Genomic DNA, 20,106 nt, shown 5'->3' on the forward strand with positions numbered 1-20,106 from the left:
CATGATTTCCAAGATATTATTGCAGTATAATTTGTTATCAGGAAAATGCCTTATTTTGTTAAGCAGGAAATACTAAAAATTGAAATTTGTAAGGATTCCGAAGCTGTGCCAATTTTAGAGTCATCTGATTTTTTAAAAAAAATGCTATAAAAAATACACAATTTCCGAACTTATTTTAATAAAAAAATTTTTTAGAAAAAACGTGGCAAGTAGGCTAACATACTTTTTACTGAAACTGTGAAAACTAATTTTTCCTATATTTCGTCAAAAGAGGATAAGAATGATATTGCTCCAAGGGACCTACTCAATAATTTCGCTATTTCCAGAATGAAATCTGTTTGATCGAAACATATTATTCCTTGAAGATTAAAACGAGGGAAAAATTAACTTTTATTATTTATCTAAGCTTATTCCATTTATTTAATGATAGCGGTATTAAGGTTAAGGATATGCATGGAAGCTCCGTTTATTACTATACTATGAATGCAATAAATAATGTAGCTTGAATAATTTATTTTAAGTAAATTATTTAATAATTTTAAGAAAATAAGGGTGTAAAATTAAACTCGATCGAAATACTCCGAAAGTATACCCTGAAATATATGTAGAATAAACTTTGGAATCGATATACAAAATAACTTTTCAAACAACTTCGAGTAGGACGGAAACGCTAACTTGTTTAAAAAAGTTGTCCTCGTAACTATTTAATTTCGATTCCTGGTACTAGGGGACATTCCATTTTCACATTCGACTTTTGAAATTTCAATTGTAAACGGAATTTTTTCATGACTTTAAATTAAAATGTTAAGGCTTGCAGCAAAAAAAAATTATTTTTTTTACTGCATTGATTTTTTTACAAAGTAGTGAATTATTATTTTTTCAATCTAAGAACCTGTGCCTATAACATATGTAAAACTTATTTTAATATCCAGTGAAATAATTTAATATTTTGTGTAACTAAATGGATAATCCCAAGGAACTGAATCGAAAATATAAAAACTTCATTGATTTTAAAAAATAATAGATGATAATAAAAATAGACATGTTTTGAGCGTCCAATAATAAAAGTCACAAGTTATCCAAGCCTGACAAGTCTTGAGAATGGGCGATTATATTTGAAATCTCGAAACATGCCGACTTTTACTTCCCTCTTCATATGTTTTGAAGCCAGTTGAGTTTTTATCGTCAATTATACTGTTTTACATTTGGGTCTTGATCATTATTTTGATAAAGATTTTACACTCGTTAAAGTAAACATATGCATTTTAATATTTTATCAGGATTCATGTGGTCTTTAAAAACGTAAGAACATCAATATTGTAAAAGTTATATTTAACTTAAAAATTAACATTTTGACACCAGATATTTTGAGTTAATGAAATTAAATATTTTATCTTTTAAGTTTTTGTGCCCCCATTTCAGTATCTTAAGGATCTTACGAGCTCTGTTTAAAAAGAGAGCATCAGATATATATAAGAAAACAAAAATAACCATAGTAGCAGTATTTGGTGGTAAATTTAGCTTATCGTAATTGAGGAATATGCTGTGCGACACTTTATGGTGAATTTGCGAACGTATAAGTTTCAGAATGTATCGAAACATGAGGATGCTAATTGCTAATCATCTTCATCCAAAGAAAACGATGTAACCTAAATATCTAGTAGAATGAAGCGATTTTTTAAACAATGAATCCTACAATATGCAACATATTATTTCAATATCTTATTCTTAAACATAACATATTTCAATCTTTTTAAAATGCTGCTAAACATTCAGCGATTCCTTGAGTTCTAGAAAAAAGAAATATCGTAAATTTCAGAAAACCTTGTGAATGTGCATTAGAATTATTATACAATCTACATTTTATTTTTCAAGCACTTTTTTTTTTCAAACTTTCTTGCCTAGAAGACTCGATTAAAGCTGTAAAAATGATTATCCCTAAAATTTTGTATATAGCTATAATAAGTTAAGTTCAGTTGATTTTAGCATAAAATCCTCGAATAAATATAGTAAAAACAGTGTAATCTAAATAATATCAGATAAAAATTTCATGCATTTAAATTCTAAAAACTGTCATAAATAATTTATAAATCGATTCAAATTTACTTTTCAAAGGAGATTAAAATAAATTTTTTTTTTTTTTTTGCTTTTTGGACAGAAATCCCCTAAAAATATTGTTTATTGCCTAGAAACTTCGAGATATTTACGATTAACAATAAATTAAACCCCTCCGAGCAATCACTGAACATTATTTCAATTGTTTTACTATCAGAGTTTGGTTGCGTAGCAACCTAGTAAAATTAATCACTCCTCTTTTGAATTAGGCAATGGGTTATCTTAAAATATTTATTTGCGCAGGCGACTTTTTTTTGGCGGTTTTCTGGACTATCGCCAAATATATAAACCTTTATTGCGGCCCAATTTACCACCCAATTTTTTTAAAATTTTGTCTACCCCCCCTAATTCAAATGTCTAGATTCCAAATATGTAAAAAAAATTATATGTTTATTCAGAGAAAGTACGTTTTTGTGTCTGATTTCGTAACTTAATTAATAGTTAGCGCTAATTATTTAACATATTTGAGGTCACCCCCAGGAACCATTAAGATTGACACTTAGTTCGTGAAAATCCGATCATTAGAACGAAAGTTATTCAGGGTGATATCTTTTTTTTTTTTTTTGCGGACTGTACATTATACTTTTCTTTATGAGGGAGTTTAAACATATCACAAAGATATATTGAATGCGATAAAATTACACAAAATGCACTTTTTATTTTTCGTATTTAAAACAAGGCTTTTGTTTCGAACTGGAATAGGGGGTTGTTTTGTTTACATTAACATGTTCACGCCGGGGTGACCCACCGGTGGGTCACGCTAGATTGTCTCATCTTGGCAGCGCGCCGGAGTAAAAAACTGGTAACAATAAATTTCATTTTTTAGTTTTTTTCCGGGAATAATAAAAATCCATAACTACCAATTGTTTTTAACGGATGGAATTTTTATATTGAATTGCTTCGTCGTCGTGATAAATTTCCTTACAGTGAATTGTTATTGTTTAGAATAGATTAACTTCTCCCGAATATTATCTAATATTGAAATAGTTCTTCTACCAGTATTTTCTCTTTTCCCGTACCAGTATTCTCACTTTTCCCGGCGTGAACGTGTTAAACTATTTCTGTGAATGTTTTCCAAGACCTGACTTCTTTTTTCGATAAAAGTTACTAAATTGTCTAATTCTGGTGCTTCGGTACTTTCTGAAGAAAGCTCAAATTGTTTCTGACTTTCACGATCTAATATTTTCAAAACTATATTTAAAATAATAATATCAGACAAATTGTTTCTTTCAAATTTTAAATTTCTTAAAGCTCTCAAATTTCTATTTACGTTATCAACAATTTTTCGTTAATTTTTAGGCGATTCATTAAACTGTTTTTCGATTTCAAGAATTGATTGAAAATGGCTATTATTTTCATATCTCTCTTCCAATGCTTGGAATAAAGATTTAAATCTATCATCTTCTGTTTCCAAAAGCTTTGCTTCCTCTTTTAGCGAAACACGAAGATAATGTAATTTTTCATTATCTGATAAATTATTGTTGTTTCCAATAACACTATTAAATTGATTTTTGAATGTTGCCAATTCTAAGTAATTTCCTGAAAATGTTAGAATAGGCACTTCAGGGATATGATAGTTAATGCAATTTGACATAGAAGATTGTTTATCATCTTTAGCATTATTTATAGCAATAGTTGTTTTATATTTCTTAATGAGGTTTTTAATTCTTATCTCCAATGTTTGTTTTCTGCAATCGATATCCAACAAATCCTCTTCTACTTTATCTATTGCAGCTTCATTTTCTACAGTGTTACAATAGTTGTCACGTAATATGCAAACGGATGATTTAATTTTTTCAATATTATTTAGTTTTGTGTCCAAGTCAATTTCATTATATTCATCATCTGGTTTATTCAACAAAGTTTCCAGACGAGTTAGTTGAGCTTTGGTGCTTCCCTTTTTAATATTAAGTTTTTCCATAATTACGAAATTAAAAATTTGTTCTTACACTGTCAAATAGTTCACAAATATTCCATGATTCGAAATTATTCGAAGTCTCCGGCTTGACGGATCATAAATGTTTATGAGGATATATGAGTGAACTGTAATTTTAACGATTGGTCTTAATAAAGGGCGTTCACCATAGAACAAACGAAACAGCGATATATTTTTAATTAATATCCAAATTTTTTTTATTAGAGGATGCTCACTATAGCGCATCCTCAACAACAACGAAGTAATTATAAACACAAACATTAAGAAGCGTTCTCCAAATTAGCGAGTATCTTTACATGGCGACGTAACACATTTATATACATGATATTTAACAATTATTACGTTTGCATTATATTCGAATGCCATTGTATCTATTCTTAATACATGCCTTTTGATATGAGTATCAAAAAAATTATTTATTAAAACTTTGAAATCGAACATTTCACATTAATATTCAGATGAGAGTTTCAAAATCTGTCGAATTTGTCACTCAACATCAAGAAAAATTTATTAAAATACGTTATCTACCAAGTGAAATTTTTACCTGTGTAATTCAACATACTGTCCCTTTACATAAATTTGTTAAAAGAACATTCTGTTCTGTTCATTTTGCAGGAGATATTGAATGCTTACGTAACAGCAGTTTTCACTGTTCCAATCATTCTTGCATCCCTACGAATGAAGTATGTGATGGAGTTAAAGATTGTGAAAATGGAGCTGATGAAGTTGGATGCGGTAAGTAGTTCTTAACTTTTGTGCACCATATTTCTTCTAAAAATAATAGTTTTTTGTGTAAGTTCAGATTTTACATAGTCCTTCAAAAAGTTCAAAATTGATGTTAATCCTCAATTAATTTCCAATTTTATTAGCTTTCACTTTAAATTCTAAATTTTTATATCTCTAATTTCTTGACTAAAATTATATATTGTAAAAAATGAACATAGTGGTGAAGATACATGCCTGCCAACTACTACTGGTTTTTTCAAAATATTTCATAGGGCAGTAGACATTTAAAAACCTTTACCTCGAAATAGCTATAACAAAGTAGAAAATAAGTTTAAATGAATAAAAAATAATACAGTAACACATTAACTTAGCTACCAGTAAAATAAGTTTTTATAAAAAGAGTAGAAAGTTGGCAACCTTGGATATGAACTTAAAAATTACATATTATTTTCTACATTTTATTTCCATTTTTTTAAAAATATTAAGGACCGTACAAGCTCTGGGAAAGATGTCAACTGCTTTGCTTTCTGTTAAAGATATTTTAAAGAGGCTGGAAATTATAAAGTATGTCTTGCAAAAATAACTTGAAATCAAATTGTCCAGCAATTTGTCTGCTGGGAACACGCTGCCTAATCCATTCGTATGATTCATTACTTAAAACGGAAATCATTCATCAAGTTAGCACGATGCGACTAGAAATTGCCATCCATTAACAGGAAATCACCTCTAATGCTGCTGTGTAAGGGACTACAATGGATCTCAGGATATGATCCCTATATCAGCAACCGGCCAGAACTCCATCTCGAATGATACATGGAGATCTGTGCGCCTATCAATGGAGATGCTAGCATAGACCATCACTCCTCCACCGCCACATTTTACACTTTCGTGAACGAACACTGGATTGTTTCTAGTGCTACGCTTCCTCCAGAGAAAAATACGCCTGTGATCAGGATAAACAGAAAAACGGGACTCATCAGAGAAAAGAATTTTGCGCCATTCAATTCTCATCTAGTTCATATGTTCTGCGGTCGACTCCCTGCGGGTGCGACGGTGTGCCTTGGTGTTAACGTGACTTTAAGGTGCTAACGTGACACCATTGGACGGTGAACATACACACCCACAGACTGATGGTGGTTTAGGACAGCTTGTGTCGAAACTGTGGTGCCAGTAGCCGAGTGAAGGTATTGTTGAAGAAGAATGGCATTCATATTTCGGTGTCTTCGAGCCGATAACGATAAATAGCTGTCTACATTGGGCATTGTTGGACGTCAATGTCCTTGCCCTGATCTTCAGCATCTTTTCCAGTCTCTAAGAAACGGTTCCAGATCCTGGAAATCACACTTTGTGAAAGGCTTCTGCCAGTCCGGCTTGTGTTTGTCCCTCCCCTCTAAATAATCAACAACGTGCCAAGATTCATATTTCGGTGCCTCCGAGCCGTTGGCGATAAATAACGGGCAGCATTGGGTGTTGTTGCACGTCCACGCCCTTGCCCTGATTTTCAGCGTCATCTTCAGTTCTCCAAAAAATGGTTCCTGATACTGGAAATTACACTTTGTGAATCTCCAATGGCAGCTGCTAGTCCGGCCTGTCGACCTCCTCTGCTGATCCCCCTTTAACAGGCCAACAACTCTCCAACATTCTGATTCGGTTAAATGACTTCATTTAGACTTCGCACTTATTGAAACAATGCGTTTACTAAACGTTGATCACTATTTTCCGCTTCCCACATTCAGTTGAAAGTATAATCACATTTACTGCAGCTAAAGCGTCGTCCTCGACGTCAAACTCAAAATTTGCATACTATGCAGTTTGAAAATATGAAAAATTTGCATCTGTGACTTTCTTCTACCATTTTATTTAAAAAAACAATTTGCTTATACCGTTAATTTACACAAGATTTACAATAACCTATATGTTGAGTTGTAGGGTTAATTTGAGTTTTTTTGGTTAGGGTGAATAAGATCCTTCAAAAAATTTGGAAATAAAGATAGAGATAAAAGATAGCGATTCTAATGCACAGACAGAAGGTTTTATAAAAGATTTGTTTTCAATAATTATTTTGAGCAGCGTATATTGTTTTCTTACTTCTAGGGCTACCACGGGCGACCAAAAGTGCTGACCAATGTAATTCAAAATTTTATTAAAAGAAATTTTGATTAGGAACTCAATATTTTCATATTTTTAGGAATGGCATATTTACTTTAGTTTTCTATTGAAAGTTAATGTTAAGATTCACGATTCATGAAGACTACAGAAGCTCGGTATTTGCTACCGAAGGCGGCAATAAACTGATTAGTTGGAATTAGGAAACGATGGATAATTGGAAGTTAAAAATGCTTAGTAGAAATGGGAATTAGTGAAAAAAAATGGAAGGAACGTGCGCAAGCAAGATCTTAGAGGTCAATAGCCCACACCCAATAGTCGTAAGTATGAGCATTCATAAGGCTAAGGGTAATATTGAGTTAATGAAACAAATCCGTGAGAATGAGTAAAAATCCGTGTACTTAATAATAAACAATTACCGGGGCTACATACAAATTAGAAAGACTGTAATAAGGAGAAATAACACTTAAAGTGAAAGTCTAAAATATTTACCTAGCGGGTTAATGATGATAAAATAAGACAATGTTTGAGTAAAATAAACAGAATACTTACAAAGAAAATATACAGTAAGCGCGTGCTAAGCGGGTAGTCGTGTCGGAGAAGACAAGGAGGTATCATGAGGATGCAGGAGTAATGGCTAAATATAAAGAGTATGCATACTTGAAGTAGTGAAAGCATACCTGCCAACTTTTAATCCCTTCCATTATTATTTTTCCCAGTGGTATTAAAATGGAATATAAAACTTCAATTTTAAACAGACAAATACGTTGTATATGAGCAAACTTAAGTTGACAACCATGAGAGTAACGCATATTAATATATGTGCTTAATTTTTGTAAGAATAGTGGTGATCAAAATCATTTAAAAATTAAGTTTATAAAAGAAAAAAATAGTATATATTTACTACCACTTTAAATATGAAAACAAAATCTTCCGCAAAATCCGGAAGAGTTGGCAGGTATGGTGAAAGTAGTCGTGAAGTCTATCATGGGACCCTTCTGCCCCGCGGCTGTCTGCAGCTTCAATTAGGGATTACTCCCCTTTGAAATAATTGAGGATAACTTGTGATCACTTAGGATTGGTGAAGTATAAAATAAATTGCTGCATTTGGAGTAGAAATTGGAAAGGCTGTAGTTGTAGTTTTTGCTCATTTACGTCGCACTGGATCTGCACAATGGGCCATTGGCGACGGTCTGGAAAACATTCCTGAGAATGATCCGAAGACATGCCATCACAATTTTGATCCTCTGCAGAGAGGATGGCACGCCCGCTTCGGTAGCACGACGACCTACGCTCGAAGTCTAGCACTTTACGGCACAACAGTTTAACGAGGACCAATACCGCACACCCTCGGTCCCTACTCAGATTGATCCAAGTGGTCACCCACCCGCACACTGACAGCAGCCAGTAATGCTTGACTTCGGTGATCTGCTGGGAACCGTGTCTTAACGATCAGTCCACTGCGGGACGAAATTGGAGAGGCTTTCATTGGAGATCAATTTTAAAGATGCAGTTGAATTTGGGGGCTGGATTATTTTTGGCATCTTTAAAAAATTTTATGTTGAGCTAGGCAATTTGTTCATTGACAAAAGATATTATAAATCTCGAGTTCTTTATTAATGGATGGATAGAACCTTCGAGCATCCATCTGAAAATTTTGACCTCTGCTATAGATGATTTTTTCTTGAGGTAGTCAGTAAGTGTGGTGAATACAGGTGGAGCGTAGGTTAAAATTGGTATTATGTATTGTAAGTAGATTAATCTCTTGTTTTTTTAAAATTGAAGTGAGAACATTGATTTAGAATTGGTTTTAGGAAATGTGGTTACAGCATGCCTGCCAACTTTTAATCCCTTCCATTATCATTTTGCCCAGTGGTATTAAAACTTCATTTTTAAGCAAACAAATACGTTGCATTTGAAAAATCTTAAGTTGACAACCATGATAGTACCGCATATTAATGTATGTGCTTAATTTTTGGAAGAATAGTGGTGATCAAAATCATTTAAAAATTAAGTTTATAAAAGAAAAAATAGTATATATTTACTACCACTTTATATATAAAAATAAAATCTTTCGCAAAATCCGGAAAAGTTGGCAGGAAAGTGTTATAGGGGCTCCAAATATCAGCAATGTTAAATATAAGTCATAGTGGTAATTACGATTAAATAATTAAAGAGATAATGAATAAGCAAAAAGTGAATTACATTTCTATCACTTCTTCGCATTTTTAGTCGCCTGTGACATTTCGATACTTTTCACCCATTGAAGTAGACAATATTTTACTTAAGAGTTTTTTATACTATTCACCTGTTTCACTGACTGTTGCGAGCATGATGAATGAACAAGGGCAATGCTGGGCTCAAAGCTCCAATCTTCATTCAACCAGTTTTTTTTTTAAGAATTTGAAGGAAAGAGTTGATTTGTGTACCAGTAGATGTCAACTACCTCGCTTTCTGTAAAAGTTTTAATAAATTGGTAGAGAATTAAATCGTAAAACTTGTTGAATAAGGATATTTACAGTCACTCTTTTAAAAGTGTCACCACGAGATAACTGCCATAAAGTTGTATTCCATCTTATTCTTTGATATATAGTGGCGGAAAAAATAGTAGAAATGGAAAGTACCAAACCAAAAACAAAATTTCGTTACCACTAGAAAATATTGTTTTTAAACTGGAGCATGTTGATATCCCTGAATTTTATACCCTTCAACATTAAAGGTTTATTAAAAGGATTTATTATTGTGGTAGAGAACCTGAGCAAAAATTTTAAAAAACGCAAGGAGTTCATATAAATTTTTACTAAGTTTTAAGCACAGCGGTATTTAATCTGAGCTTTCATAGGTCAATTTAAACTATGTTTTAACAGTGGTAGAAAAACTTCTTTTAAATGTAATTTATTAAAATATTAATTTGCTACCACTAGAAAATATTTCTAAGTCGACGGAAATTCTGTAAAGGCTGGATATGCTTATTTTTAACGGAACTACCAATTATTTTTAACGGAAGCTATTTTTATATTGAATTGCTTCTTCGCCGTAAAAAATTTCCTAACAGTGAATTGTTGTTGTTGAGATTAGATTAACTCCTCCCGAATATTATCTAATATTGAAATAGTTCTTCTACCAGTATTTTCTCTTTTCCCGTACCAGTATTTTCACTTTTCCCGACGTGAACGTGTTAAAAAGACCCAGCAGCTTTCTTAAATTTACGGGGTGTGAATGCTTTCACTTTGTTCTAGAACGTGAGGGAAGTGTGTGAATTTCACAGCTACGAAAAATAGTTAAATATTGTCACTATCTTAATTGCTTTGTATGCGTTACATTATAAACAATAGTTTTCATTATAATGTCTGATTATATTTCTATTAATTTACTTACTATAACAATTTGTATATCTATGCGTAGTATTTAATTTGCTTTATTTTACAGAAACTGGTATATTAAGCATTAAAGGTGTCACGGAGGCACGTACGAACGAAATAACATGGATAAAAAGCAAGGGTTCTTCTTCTTGGGGATGGCATGAAAATACTCCACGAGTTCTGTTTTCTCTCTTCTTATCAGGAGGAGTCAAATTTGACGGAACAATCTATGAGGAAGAATTAATGGCAACACAAACAGAGCTTAAGACTTCCATTTCTCTGCATAAGTAAGAGTCAAATAATTTTTTTAATACACTTCCTCAAAACTGTAAATAATACCATTTCTAAATTGTTAATAATATACTTTTAAAAATAATTATTTTGTTTAGCTGTGTCTTTTGAAAAAATTTACCTACATTAAAAAGTAAGCATTCCTGCTACCGCCCGTTTTTTGCCAAAGGTGCCACGTTGGCTTAGGCTCTACAATTTCATAACCAACGGTATGAATGTGGAAATGTTATCAACACTGCCCAAAGGTTATCATTGCTTCCAAAATAAGCTGACACCCATCTATCTGAAACTAAGATCGATCTGAGCTTCGAACCTTAAGAACGGATCGCACTTCAAATCTTCACAATAACTGTTTAGAGCCTTTAAACACTTAGCTATCGCGACTGTTCTTCATCAAACAATGCTTAATATTTTTCAGGGTATATGACACAAAAATAAGCATATTGGTTATAGGATCGAGATTTGGCGCCTCACTACCGCCTGATATTTCATTGCTTTCTCTTCGTGCAAAGCAAATTCAAGAACTTTTCAAATTTATAACCTTCACTTATCATTGCTTCCAAAATAGAGGTAATTTCATTTTGTATAGCGGTAATTTCATTTTGATATTCAACTTCGATTGAAGGAGGTTCTAAAAGTCATGATTTTTTTGTTGACGGTACCAGAGATCGTAGTAAATAGGAAACGTCAGTGAAATTTCATTTATTTAAAATGGTTTGACAAATAAAAATGTATATATTTTGTAATATTTTATGAACAAATTATTTATGATGAACAAAAAATACAATTTGCTATTTTAAGTTTAAATTTTTTTTAAATTAAATGCTATAGTCAATTAAATTCATAAAATTAAAAAAAAAATCTGAAAATTACTATAACTCCGAATAAAATATTTTTTATGTAATGATGTCTTACTAATTTTAATCTGAATCATTTATCCAGATATGATTCTTTTATTCATGATATAATCCTCCAAGTTAAAGGAACTATGTTGCTTAAAAATAAAATGAACTGGAAGAGCCTTCGTGAAATGTAAACATGTCATGTATATTTCTTAAAGAATCAATAGCTGAACGAAATAAAAATTAGTGAACAACGCCAAAGTGTCAAATGATTCAGATGTAATATTTTACAATTGAATTTATATTTTATAATAATTTTTTATTTAAAGTTCAAATATAATTTATTTTCACAGGTAATAAATTTTCTAAGATTCTGCAAAGCATTCAATACTCGAGTAATAAAAAATTATTGTTTTTACACTTCTAGCATTGATACCTAACATTGTTTTTAAAACTTCTTGAATTAAGAGTAAAGCTGTGAAGCTATTTTCTTTTTATTTATTTATTTACGAACAATGCATACGCCACATTAAAATACTAATAATTCAATTTTTCAGGAATCCTCTCTCAGTTGAACAGCTAAGCATGTTTATAAACAGCTTATTGGTGACGTGTCACAATCCTCATCAGTTCTATGGACAGAACCTGATAAAGCGTTTAAAAGAGCAAGTGCAGTCTACAACTAACTTCACTCATCCAATAGCATATTTAACTCTCTGCAATGCTAAAGAACCATGGCCGCTTAAAGCCATTGCAGATATTAACAAAATATTAAGCACCGATGCTGATTATCCTTTTGTTAGAGGTAACTGGACATAAATGTTCCTCAATTATAAGTTTGTATTATAAAATAACATGCAAAATTTTTTGTTGCATTTAGAGAAGTAATTTATCTTACTTAAATCGGGTGCGGTGTTTTAAAATTAGTTTAGTTTCTAAAGCTAAAATTTTTTTTCATGAAGATATTTTTAGATGAGTTAATTTTTCTCTGAATGTGCTAGTTTACAGGCTTATATTCATTTATCAGCTCCCTTAAAAATAACTCTAAAGACAAAAAAAACATGACCTAAATTTATTCTAACATAAACTGAAATGCATTATCACCAACTTCCTATCATGCCTTAGGTAGCAGAGAAGTCGGAACACAGTTATTCTCTTTAGTGAATTTTGAAAAAAATCTTGATTGGGAATATAATGCTGAATTGCATAAAAACTATAATTTATAGAGAGGAACTAAAATCAGTTTTGAAATCAGCAAAGCGAAAATATCTAAGATTCGTTCAAAAATCTCATGCAGCAGAAAAAAGTTTTTCCCCATTGTAATTTATATTAAAATTTAGTCTGTTAATTTAAGACTTTTGTAATGCAATATTTTTTCAAAAATCCTTTATTTGCTACAATAAATTAATAATAAAAAATATCTGTAGTTTTAAATATTTTATAAAATATTGAGTTGTCTAATTTTACTTTTTCTGAAAATGAGCAATTCATTAAATGAGCTAAATGCATTTTAAATAAACATTAAAGAAATTATTATTTTTTTTTAATTTTAAAAATAGGTGTTAGTTTTAAGCGCTTTCTACCAATGTGTGAATGTTCATCGATTGCTGTTCCTCGGTACTGATTATATATTTATTTTAAAAAGAGAGTCAGTGTGGCAATAGGGCTGTATTAGAAGTATGAAATAGTTCTGTTATTTAACGCTCAAAAATTCTCTGAAAATTTTGTTAGATTGACAAAGCAGAGTTACACATTTAAATGACGTTACAAACCTAAAACCCCAGGAATCTAAAGATCAAGAAGTAGAATTATATAACTAAAACAAACAAGGTTCTTATGATGGAAAAGTAACAGCATAATTTTTGTTTTAATAGTAACTTATAAACTATTTCTATTGATCATTTTTAACAATAGGAGATATTACGAGTAGTACTTATAACAACAATTAAATGTACATCACTGGCTTTGATTAAAGTTGAGTAATTTTCTTATTGCCCTCGGAACCTCATTTTTAGTCTTTTTTCATTTTTTTAATAAAAGAACGAGGCATTCCATCTGATTATAAATTTGCTATTACTTTCTATTTTAAATTCATTAGCTATTCTGAGCTGTGTTACGTTTTCACTACATTGTTATGAGTTCTTCAATTAATAAAAATTAAATTTTATTCCCCAGATTATCAAGCATATGCTGTAATGGCAGTTTCGTGTTATGAGAACCAAACGAAACTGATGAATAAAATTGAATATAGCAGTTTAAAAACCAATTATGAAAACGTCATTCAACTTTTCAAGGAGACTCAACTTCCTGATGGCAGTTTTGGAAATCTACAAACAACTTCATTAATAACCCAGGTACAAATTTTTGCATTAATATGTCAAAACAATGTTTCAGAAAGTTAAAGTACTCATTGCAAAGCTGCAATAATAAACGGAATTTAACTCTGAAAGCCAAAGATCTGAGGAAAATCGACTTTTCAATGCCAGCAATAAAAGGAAACAATCAAAATGATTGAAATTTTTTTTTTACTAAATGATTTTATTTTTAACCTTTTCTGGAAACAGGTCCGATCAGCAAGTGCGAACTTAGACAGTAATTTTAAGTAAAGTAAAAAAAAATTTTTTTTCGCAGAATATTGGTTGCTGAATGATTAAAAGCAATTAGTTTTGCATTTCCAGTGCTCTGCAACAATTATTGCATGAATGTTGCCAGACTGTCTACACTAAGCCGTAAAGGGTTAAAATCTGCTTCACCAACTGGTTAGGTTTTAAAAAAAATAGCTGAATAATTAAAACATAAGTTTGTCTTTCGTAACTATTAAATTGAATGTCATTGCAGTGAAGACCATACCCTCCAAAATTTGGGGTTTCTCAGAATAATTTTTTCCAGGGGCAAATAGACAAAAGCAGAACTTTTACAACGAATAAAATTGTATTCGTCTTTTGCCACTCTTGAAAAGCGTGAAAAAGTAGCTAATATACTTTTTAAATAGCAATTAAAATTATTAAAATTTTGTAATTGCTATACTGCTACGAAAAAAAATCATTTTATTGATATTTATCACTTACATAGGATTGTAAGCTACAACACTCATATAATCAAGAATAAAATATACAGAGATGCCAACTTGCTCCGGACAGCAAATATATATTTTAAAGTGGCAGTTTATCAATTGTGAATCCTGGTTTAATAAATTAAATTTAATAGAATTTTATCAACCACTATTTCTAAATAATTCGTAGGCTTATACAATTCATCACTTTTAGCTACGTCATGCACCCCCTCTCGATTTTTTGGTGCTAAGCACCCCCTCTTCTTCCCAACTCCATTCCTCCTCACTACTCCTCATCATCGATTTATTACTACAGATGAATCGGTTAATGCCGCTTCGCGGCATCGTACCGAGATTTATGTGATTTCTACCATCTAGCTAGGTCATGCTTTCATATGCCACCATTATGTAGCATAACACAAAAGGTTTTAATACACTGTAAATTATTTCATGATGCATGGGTTAGGGGCCGCTGCGCGACCTAGGCACCCAATTTATTTTAAATAAAGTAAGAAAAGCTATGTCATGCTATCTATATATATATTTCTCTTACACGGCGACAAAAAAAAAGCCTCATTACAACTCCCCGAATGGCAACGCAAGAAAATCGACCAATGATTGCCGCTAAAAGTGTCACATGCCAAATCTAGCTGAGGTGGCTCAACATATAGCGCTTTTAAAAAAGGAAATTGAAATAACCTTAAGCTAGGCAGAAGTGAGTAGTCTTTGTCGATAGATCTCTATTTTAGTATTTTGTCGAAAGCTCTTTTTTTCACGAATTTATATATTACGAATTTATTTGACGATTTTTGATTTATATCACGAATTTATTTGTTTTATTATTGTTATTAGTTATTCATTGAAGAATTAATCTCAGTCATGCTGTTACGCTTTAAGATTTTATACTATAGCACATTTCTAATAGATTTAACCAATTACATGTCATTTATTTGAATTCAAATTTATTTTAATGACTTAGTATTTACTAAAAAGTTGTAATTTTTTTTTAAAAAAAATGTTGTTACATGGATTTGAATTATTGTTTTGAATTCTTAGAATTCTGTGTATTTGCAAAGTACCTAAGTTAGTAGCGAGCGAAGCGAGCTTGGTTTGTGAGGCAAACCATATAAGATTGCGTAGCAATTTTCGGGGGTTGGCGAGCGTTAGCGAGCAGGGGGCGCAGCCCATTAGTACCTTTTAAAAAGCTAGCAAAAATAGTCAAATATTTGCAAAATTTACTTTGTAGTTATTAAAAATTCGATCTTAATTTTCAAAAAACTCCACTTCCTTCCTCTTAACTGATTTTATTTTAACATTATAGCTGCTATGATAAGATTGAAGCTTTAATTTTTTAACGCGTTTTTTACATTATAAAAAGCTTTGGCAATTTCAATTGAAAAGACGATATTATTAAAGAACTTATAATTTAGTGTTAAGGTATCCGAGTACCTTCGGGACAAAATTTTTGAAAAATAAATATTTTTCGCAACATTATTGCAATTTATATTGTATATTAATTTAAATAAACATATTTAATAGAGAAAATTTTAATAAACAGGAAATTTTTTGTTTAAAGAGTATTTTTTAGATAATTTTAATGAAAATAACTCATTAACGGAAAGCACTCTACACAAAAAACTATTGTACATGCAGCTATCAAACTTTTTGAGCCGTTTTGTATAACCCTCTGAAGTGTTATGAACCTCAACTTAAATGATAGCATGAAATTAAAAAAATTTATGGAGTGTTAAGCATATTTTTCCATTTTTTTTTCACATTTTCTTCACATTATATACTGCAAAATATCTCATAAAACAAAAAATAATACAGTTATCTGAATTCTGGAGGTCTGTTACATAACCACTAATACAAGAAACAATCTCTGAAAGTTTGAAGACAAATTTATTATAATTAGTTGAGTTATCTTGTTTTCCGTAGACAAAAAACAGCAAAATTGTCATTTTGAGAAAAACACAATTAAAGTTTATAATTACATTTTTTCTAAAAACTATGAATTTTTGTCAGTAGGAAGTTATTATATTTTATAGGGGGCACATTCCTTCTCACATTTTCTTAGTTTTATTTAACGTACTGTTTGTCTACGATAGGTACTCTGTCCGCCACAAAGTCTGCGGCAGTCTGGTGCTATGGAAACAAGAAGAGAGCATTTTAGGGAGGGTGGCTTCGATGAAGAGGTCTCCTTTTCTTTCGCCTTCGATGATAACTTGTATGGGGAGTATACCAGATTGGCTGACTCAGCCACCAGTAGGAGACTTATTTAATCTGATTCAAGAACTTTTTTAAAATTCGCATGAATATTTCTTTCTTACTTAAAATAATTCTCTCTATTCAATCAGTTATTTTTTAAATACAAAGGAAAAAAAGTGAACAAATTCTGACATTAAGGGTAGTACAGGTTTTTTTAATATTACTTTTTAATTTTACGATATTTATTATGAATGTTCATTGATTGTTAGATGGTTTAATTTCTAAACTTGCACATTTTTTAAAGCAGTAAATTTCTTTTATTACTTGAATTTTCTGGAAAAAGTGAAGAGCTTAAACTTAATAACTCTGATTTTAAAAGGAGATAAAACTTTTGCTGAAAATAAAAATAGTTCACGTTATCTGTGCCGGAGAAATATTAAATATCTTTGTTTTGATTATTAATTTTTAAATATTTTATTTATTTATTTATTTATTTTTTTTGAAACTGAAAGCAAGTGACCGCAACTAGGATGAAATCTAAAACTATCAACGATGATTTTTATCAGCACCCATCAAACCATCTGAAATTATCTGAAGTTTTTTTTGCTTAAATTACGTTTTCTTATTCATATTTTATTGTAACCTGTACAGTTTTTTTTCACTATTTATTAAAAACAGTTTTTATTAGCAAATTTATTTTTTTCTTAATAACCAATTTACTATGTATGATAAATTTATAGATGAGTTATTTATTAATAAAACATTGAGCTGCTTTAAACAATTTTATACAATTTCCATACATATTCCAAACATACATATAAATTTTTTTAATTTTTTTTCTAAAACAGAAGCTTTTGAAAAAGAAGAAAGGAATCACACGCTCTAAACGATGTTTCAGGCGCGAAAGCTCATTTCTCTTAACTCTAGGGCTAATACAATAGATCGAAGAAAGAAGTCTCCTTTTCTCCCACCGAAACCAGTCTTAAAGAGGGACCCCGCACCCCTACTTGAAATAATCATACCTCGTTACCATAGTCCCCGCCACCCCTCCAGACGAATGGCGGACAGAGTACCTATCGTAGACAAACAGTAGCGATATTTTAACGTATTATTTAGCGATATTTTAAAGTATTTAGTGAATAACATCAAAAGTCTACTACTTATAAAGCATTTAACACAGGAACAATTTTTTATTAAACAATCATCTTACTGTATTTTCACACTTTAATATATATGTCTAAATATAGTTTTTATTAATAATTAGAAGTAAAAAATATTTTTTATAATATTTATAATAGCTCAAATCTAGAATTTTCTTCTAAATGCAATTTGTTATCCTAGCAAACCGGACAACATAATGAAGCTAATATCACCATTAGGATCTCAATATCAATTATTCGATTGCCACACAGATTGTTTTTATCCAAAGGCATCAGTTCTTTATTGACATCCATAGAAATCGATAATTTTGAAGAGCTTGAAATAATAGATTCACCTGCTTTACACAATTTTGAATAAATGGTAAAATCAACTTTACTCAAATCATCGCTTTTGGTGGCATGTTGATTACCGTAATATTTACGTTTCTTAGATCGAGAAGTACGTCCTTTACCCATTTCAATAAATTCATCAAAATAAATAACAAATTTTTTTGAAAGAAATCAAGAAATTTCTTCAAAACAAATCAAAATCAAGATATAGAAAGTACGCTTCAAATGTAAACAAACTATCAGAAAATATGCTAACTTTTCATGGTACCCACAAACAGTAACCACGAAACGTAAAATCTAATTAAAATATAATTCAGATTATTAGCCGTGAGTTTAAGAGCTTTTAAAAATTAAATATCTAAGAAAAATAAAGACACAAATAGAAATGGATCCGAAACTATTACCTACTACCGGCTTCATTTTTGTAATTTCCGGTAAGTTGGAGAGCTGTCATCTGTTACTAAAATAGCTATAACTAAAGTTCTGCTTGACGTGCATTCAAAAACAAAACAGTTTTTAAAACTAGAAAAATTGGGCATTATTATAAAGCAATAAAATAAAAAAGTGATTTTTTGTGAAAATCCTCTTTTTTAAGGTAGTCGGATACCTTAAAGAATAAATCAGTGTTAAAATAAATTGGAATAGTTTAATGTTAGAAGCTTTCTTTTCTTTCAAAAACACACAACATAAATAAACGAAAAAGAAATAAAACAACAATTTTTCCAAACTTTGCCTACTACACTTTAACACCAACATTAAAAAAATTATATATTGATAGTCAATGATTATATACTATCATATTTTTAGGTTTAATTGGGTTCTAATTAGTTTATGTTTACTTGTAAGATACAGTTGAAAGTACAAATTTGGATCTTAAAATTAATGAAATGAAATAATCGGGATTAATGCAATATTTTAATTAAAAATAGCACATTCAAAAAGTTCATTTATATAACGAATAAAAATATTGTAATTCCAAAAAGTGATAAATCAACTTACATGTGTTCTCTTTTAAGAATGTTTTCTGTGTTACCAACTACGTTCAAATAAATCACCTTATTTTAAGATTTTTGACTTCAAATTCCACCATCAATTATCTTCTATTAAAATAACAAGGAGAAGCGAAAGGTTGAAAATACTCTATATCGATTCACTCTTTCTCTACTCCTACAATCACGTGGTTTCATTATGAGAACCAAAATTTTCGTGATGTGCGTGCTAATATAATCAGAGAAATGTGATTTTTCAAAACTTTTGAAGCAATTTATATATGATTTTTACCATTTCACATGCTTGAAACTCAAGGATAGATTTTTAGGGCTTGGGGTATTAAATTGATACCCCACTTTCTCAAATTTTGAGTTTTTCTTATTAAACTATTAATTAGTGTTGTTCCCAGATAGGTATTCAAAATAACTGGAATTTCTTACTTAATAACAAACAGCTCAATACACAGATACATGTTACTATCTGCATGGAAAGCACTATGTTTTTCATCAAAAACACTTTTAAAAACGCTCTCCTTAAAACAAATGTGGCATATCATTATATTTCACCAAGTTCTTCATTTACCTAGATTGTTAACACACCTTGTAATAAACATTTTAGGCTTTAATATCGAGTGGTCAAGAGTATGAAAAAGACTGGAAGCTCAATGCAACTGTTCATTATCTATTAGAGCAATTGTCTTCTCCTCACGATGTTGTCTCTAGTTCCCTAACTCTTCCTGTTCTCAATGCAAAAAGTATAAGTGACATCTCAAAGGTTAATTGCACTTTGAATCCAAGAAGAAATGGCTATGGTAACATCTTTAATTCATTATCTCTTTTTTCCTATCTAATCAGCAAGTATTAGATGAACGAAAAAGTGTCTTCTGCATTTTGAAAATATATAAACACTAGCTGTACCGTACCCTGCGTGCGTTGCAATGCTTTCAGTTTGAATTTTAATTTTGTATTTAAGTGTGAAAATGAGATTT

General features: G+C 30.7%; 1 protein-coding gene across 1 annotated transcript in view; it reads left to right on the plus strand.

Annotated features, from left to right (window-relative positions):
* LOC107437791 (uncharacterized protein CG3556) overlaps positions 1 to 20,106 on the plus strand; it is a 69,864-nt gene that overhangs the window by 24,522 nt on the left and 25,236 nt on the right. The window contains exons 4-8 of the mRNA XM_071186047.2: positions 4,667 to 4,786; positions 10,313 to 10,532; positions 11,936 to 12,183; positions 13,554 to 13,732; positions 19,737 to 19,929. Coding sequence (XP_071042148.1) covers positions 4,667 to 4,786; positions 10,313 to 10,532; positions 11,936 to 12,183; positions 13,554 to 13,732; positions 19,737 to 19,929 — 960 coding nt within the window. The remainder of the gene's footprint in view (positions 1 to 4,666; positions 4,787 to 10,312; positions 10,533 to 11,935; positions 12,184 to 13,553; positions 13,733 to 19,736; positions 19,930 to 20,106) is intronic.

Source organism: Parasteatoda tepidariorum, chromosome 9 (assembly GCF_982258835.1).
Source record: "Parasteatoda tepidariorum strain Cologne lab strain chromosome 9, Ptep-v5.0, whole genome shotgun sequence".
Classification (NCBI taxonomy): domain Eukaryota; kingdom Metazoa; phylum Arthropoda; class Arachnida; order Araneae; family Theridiidae; genus Parasteatoda; species Parasteatoda tepidariorum.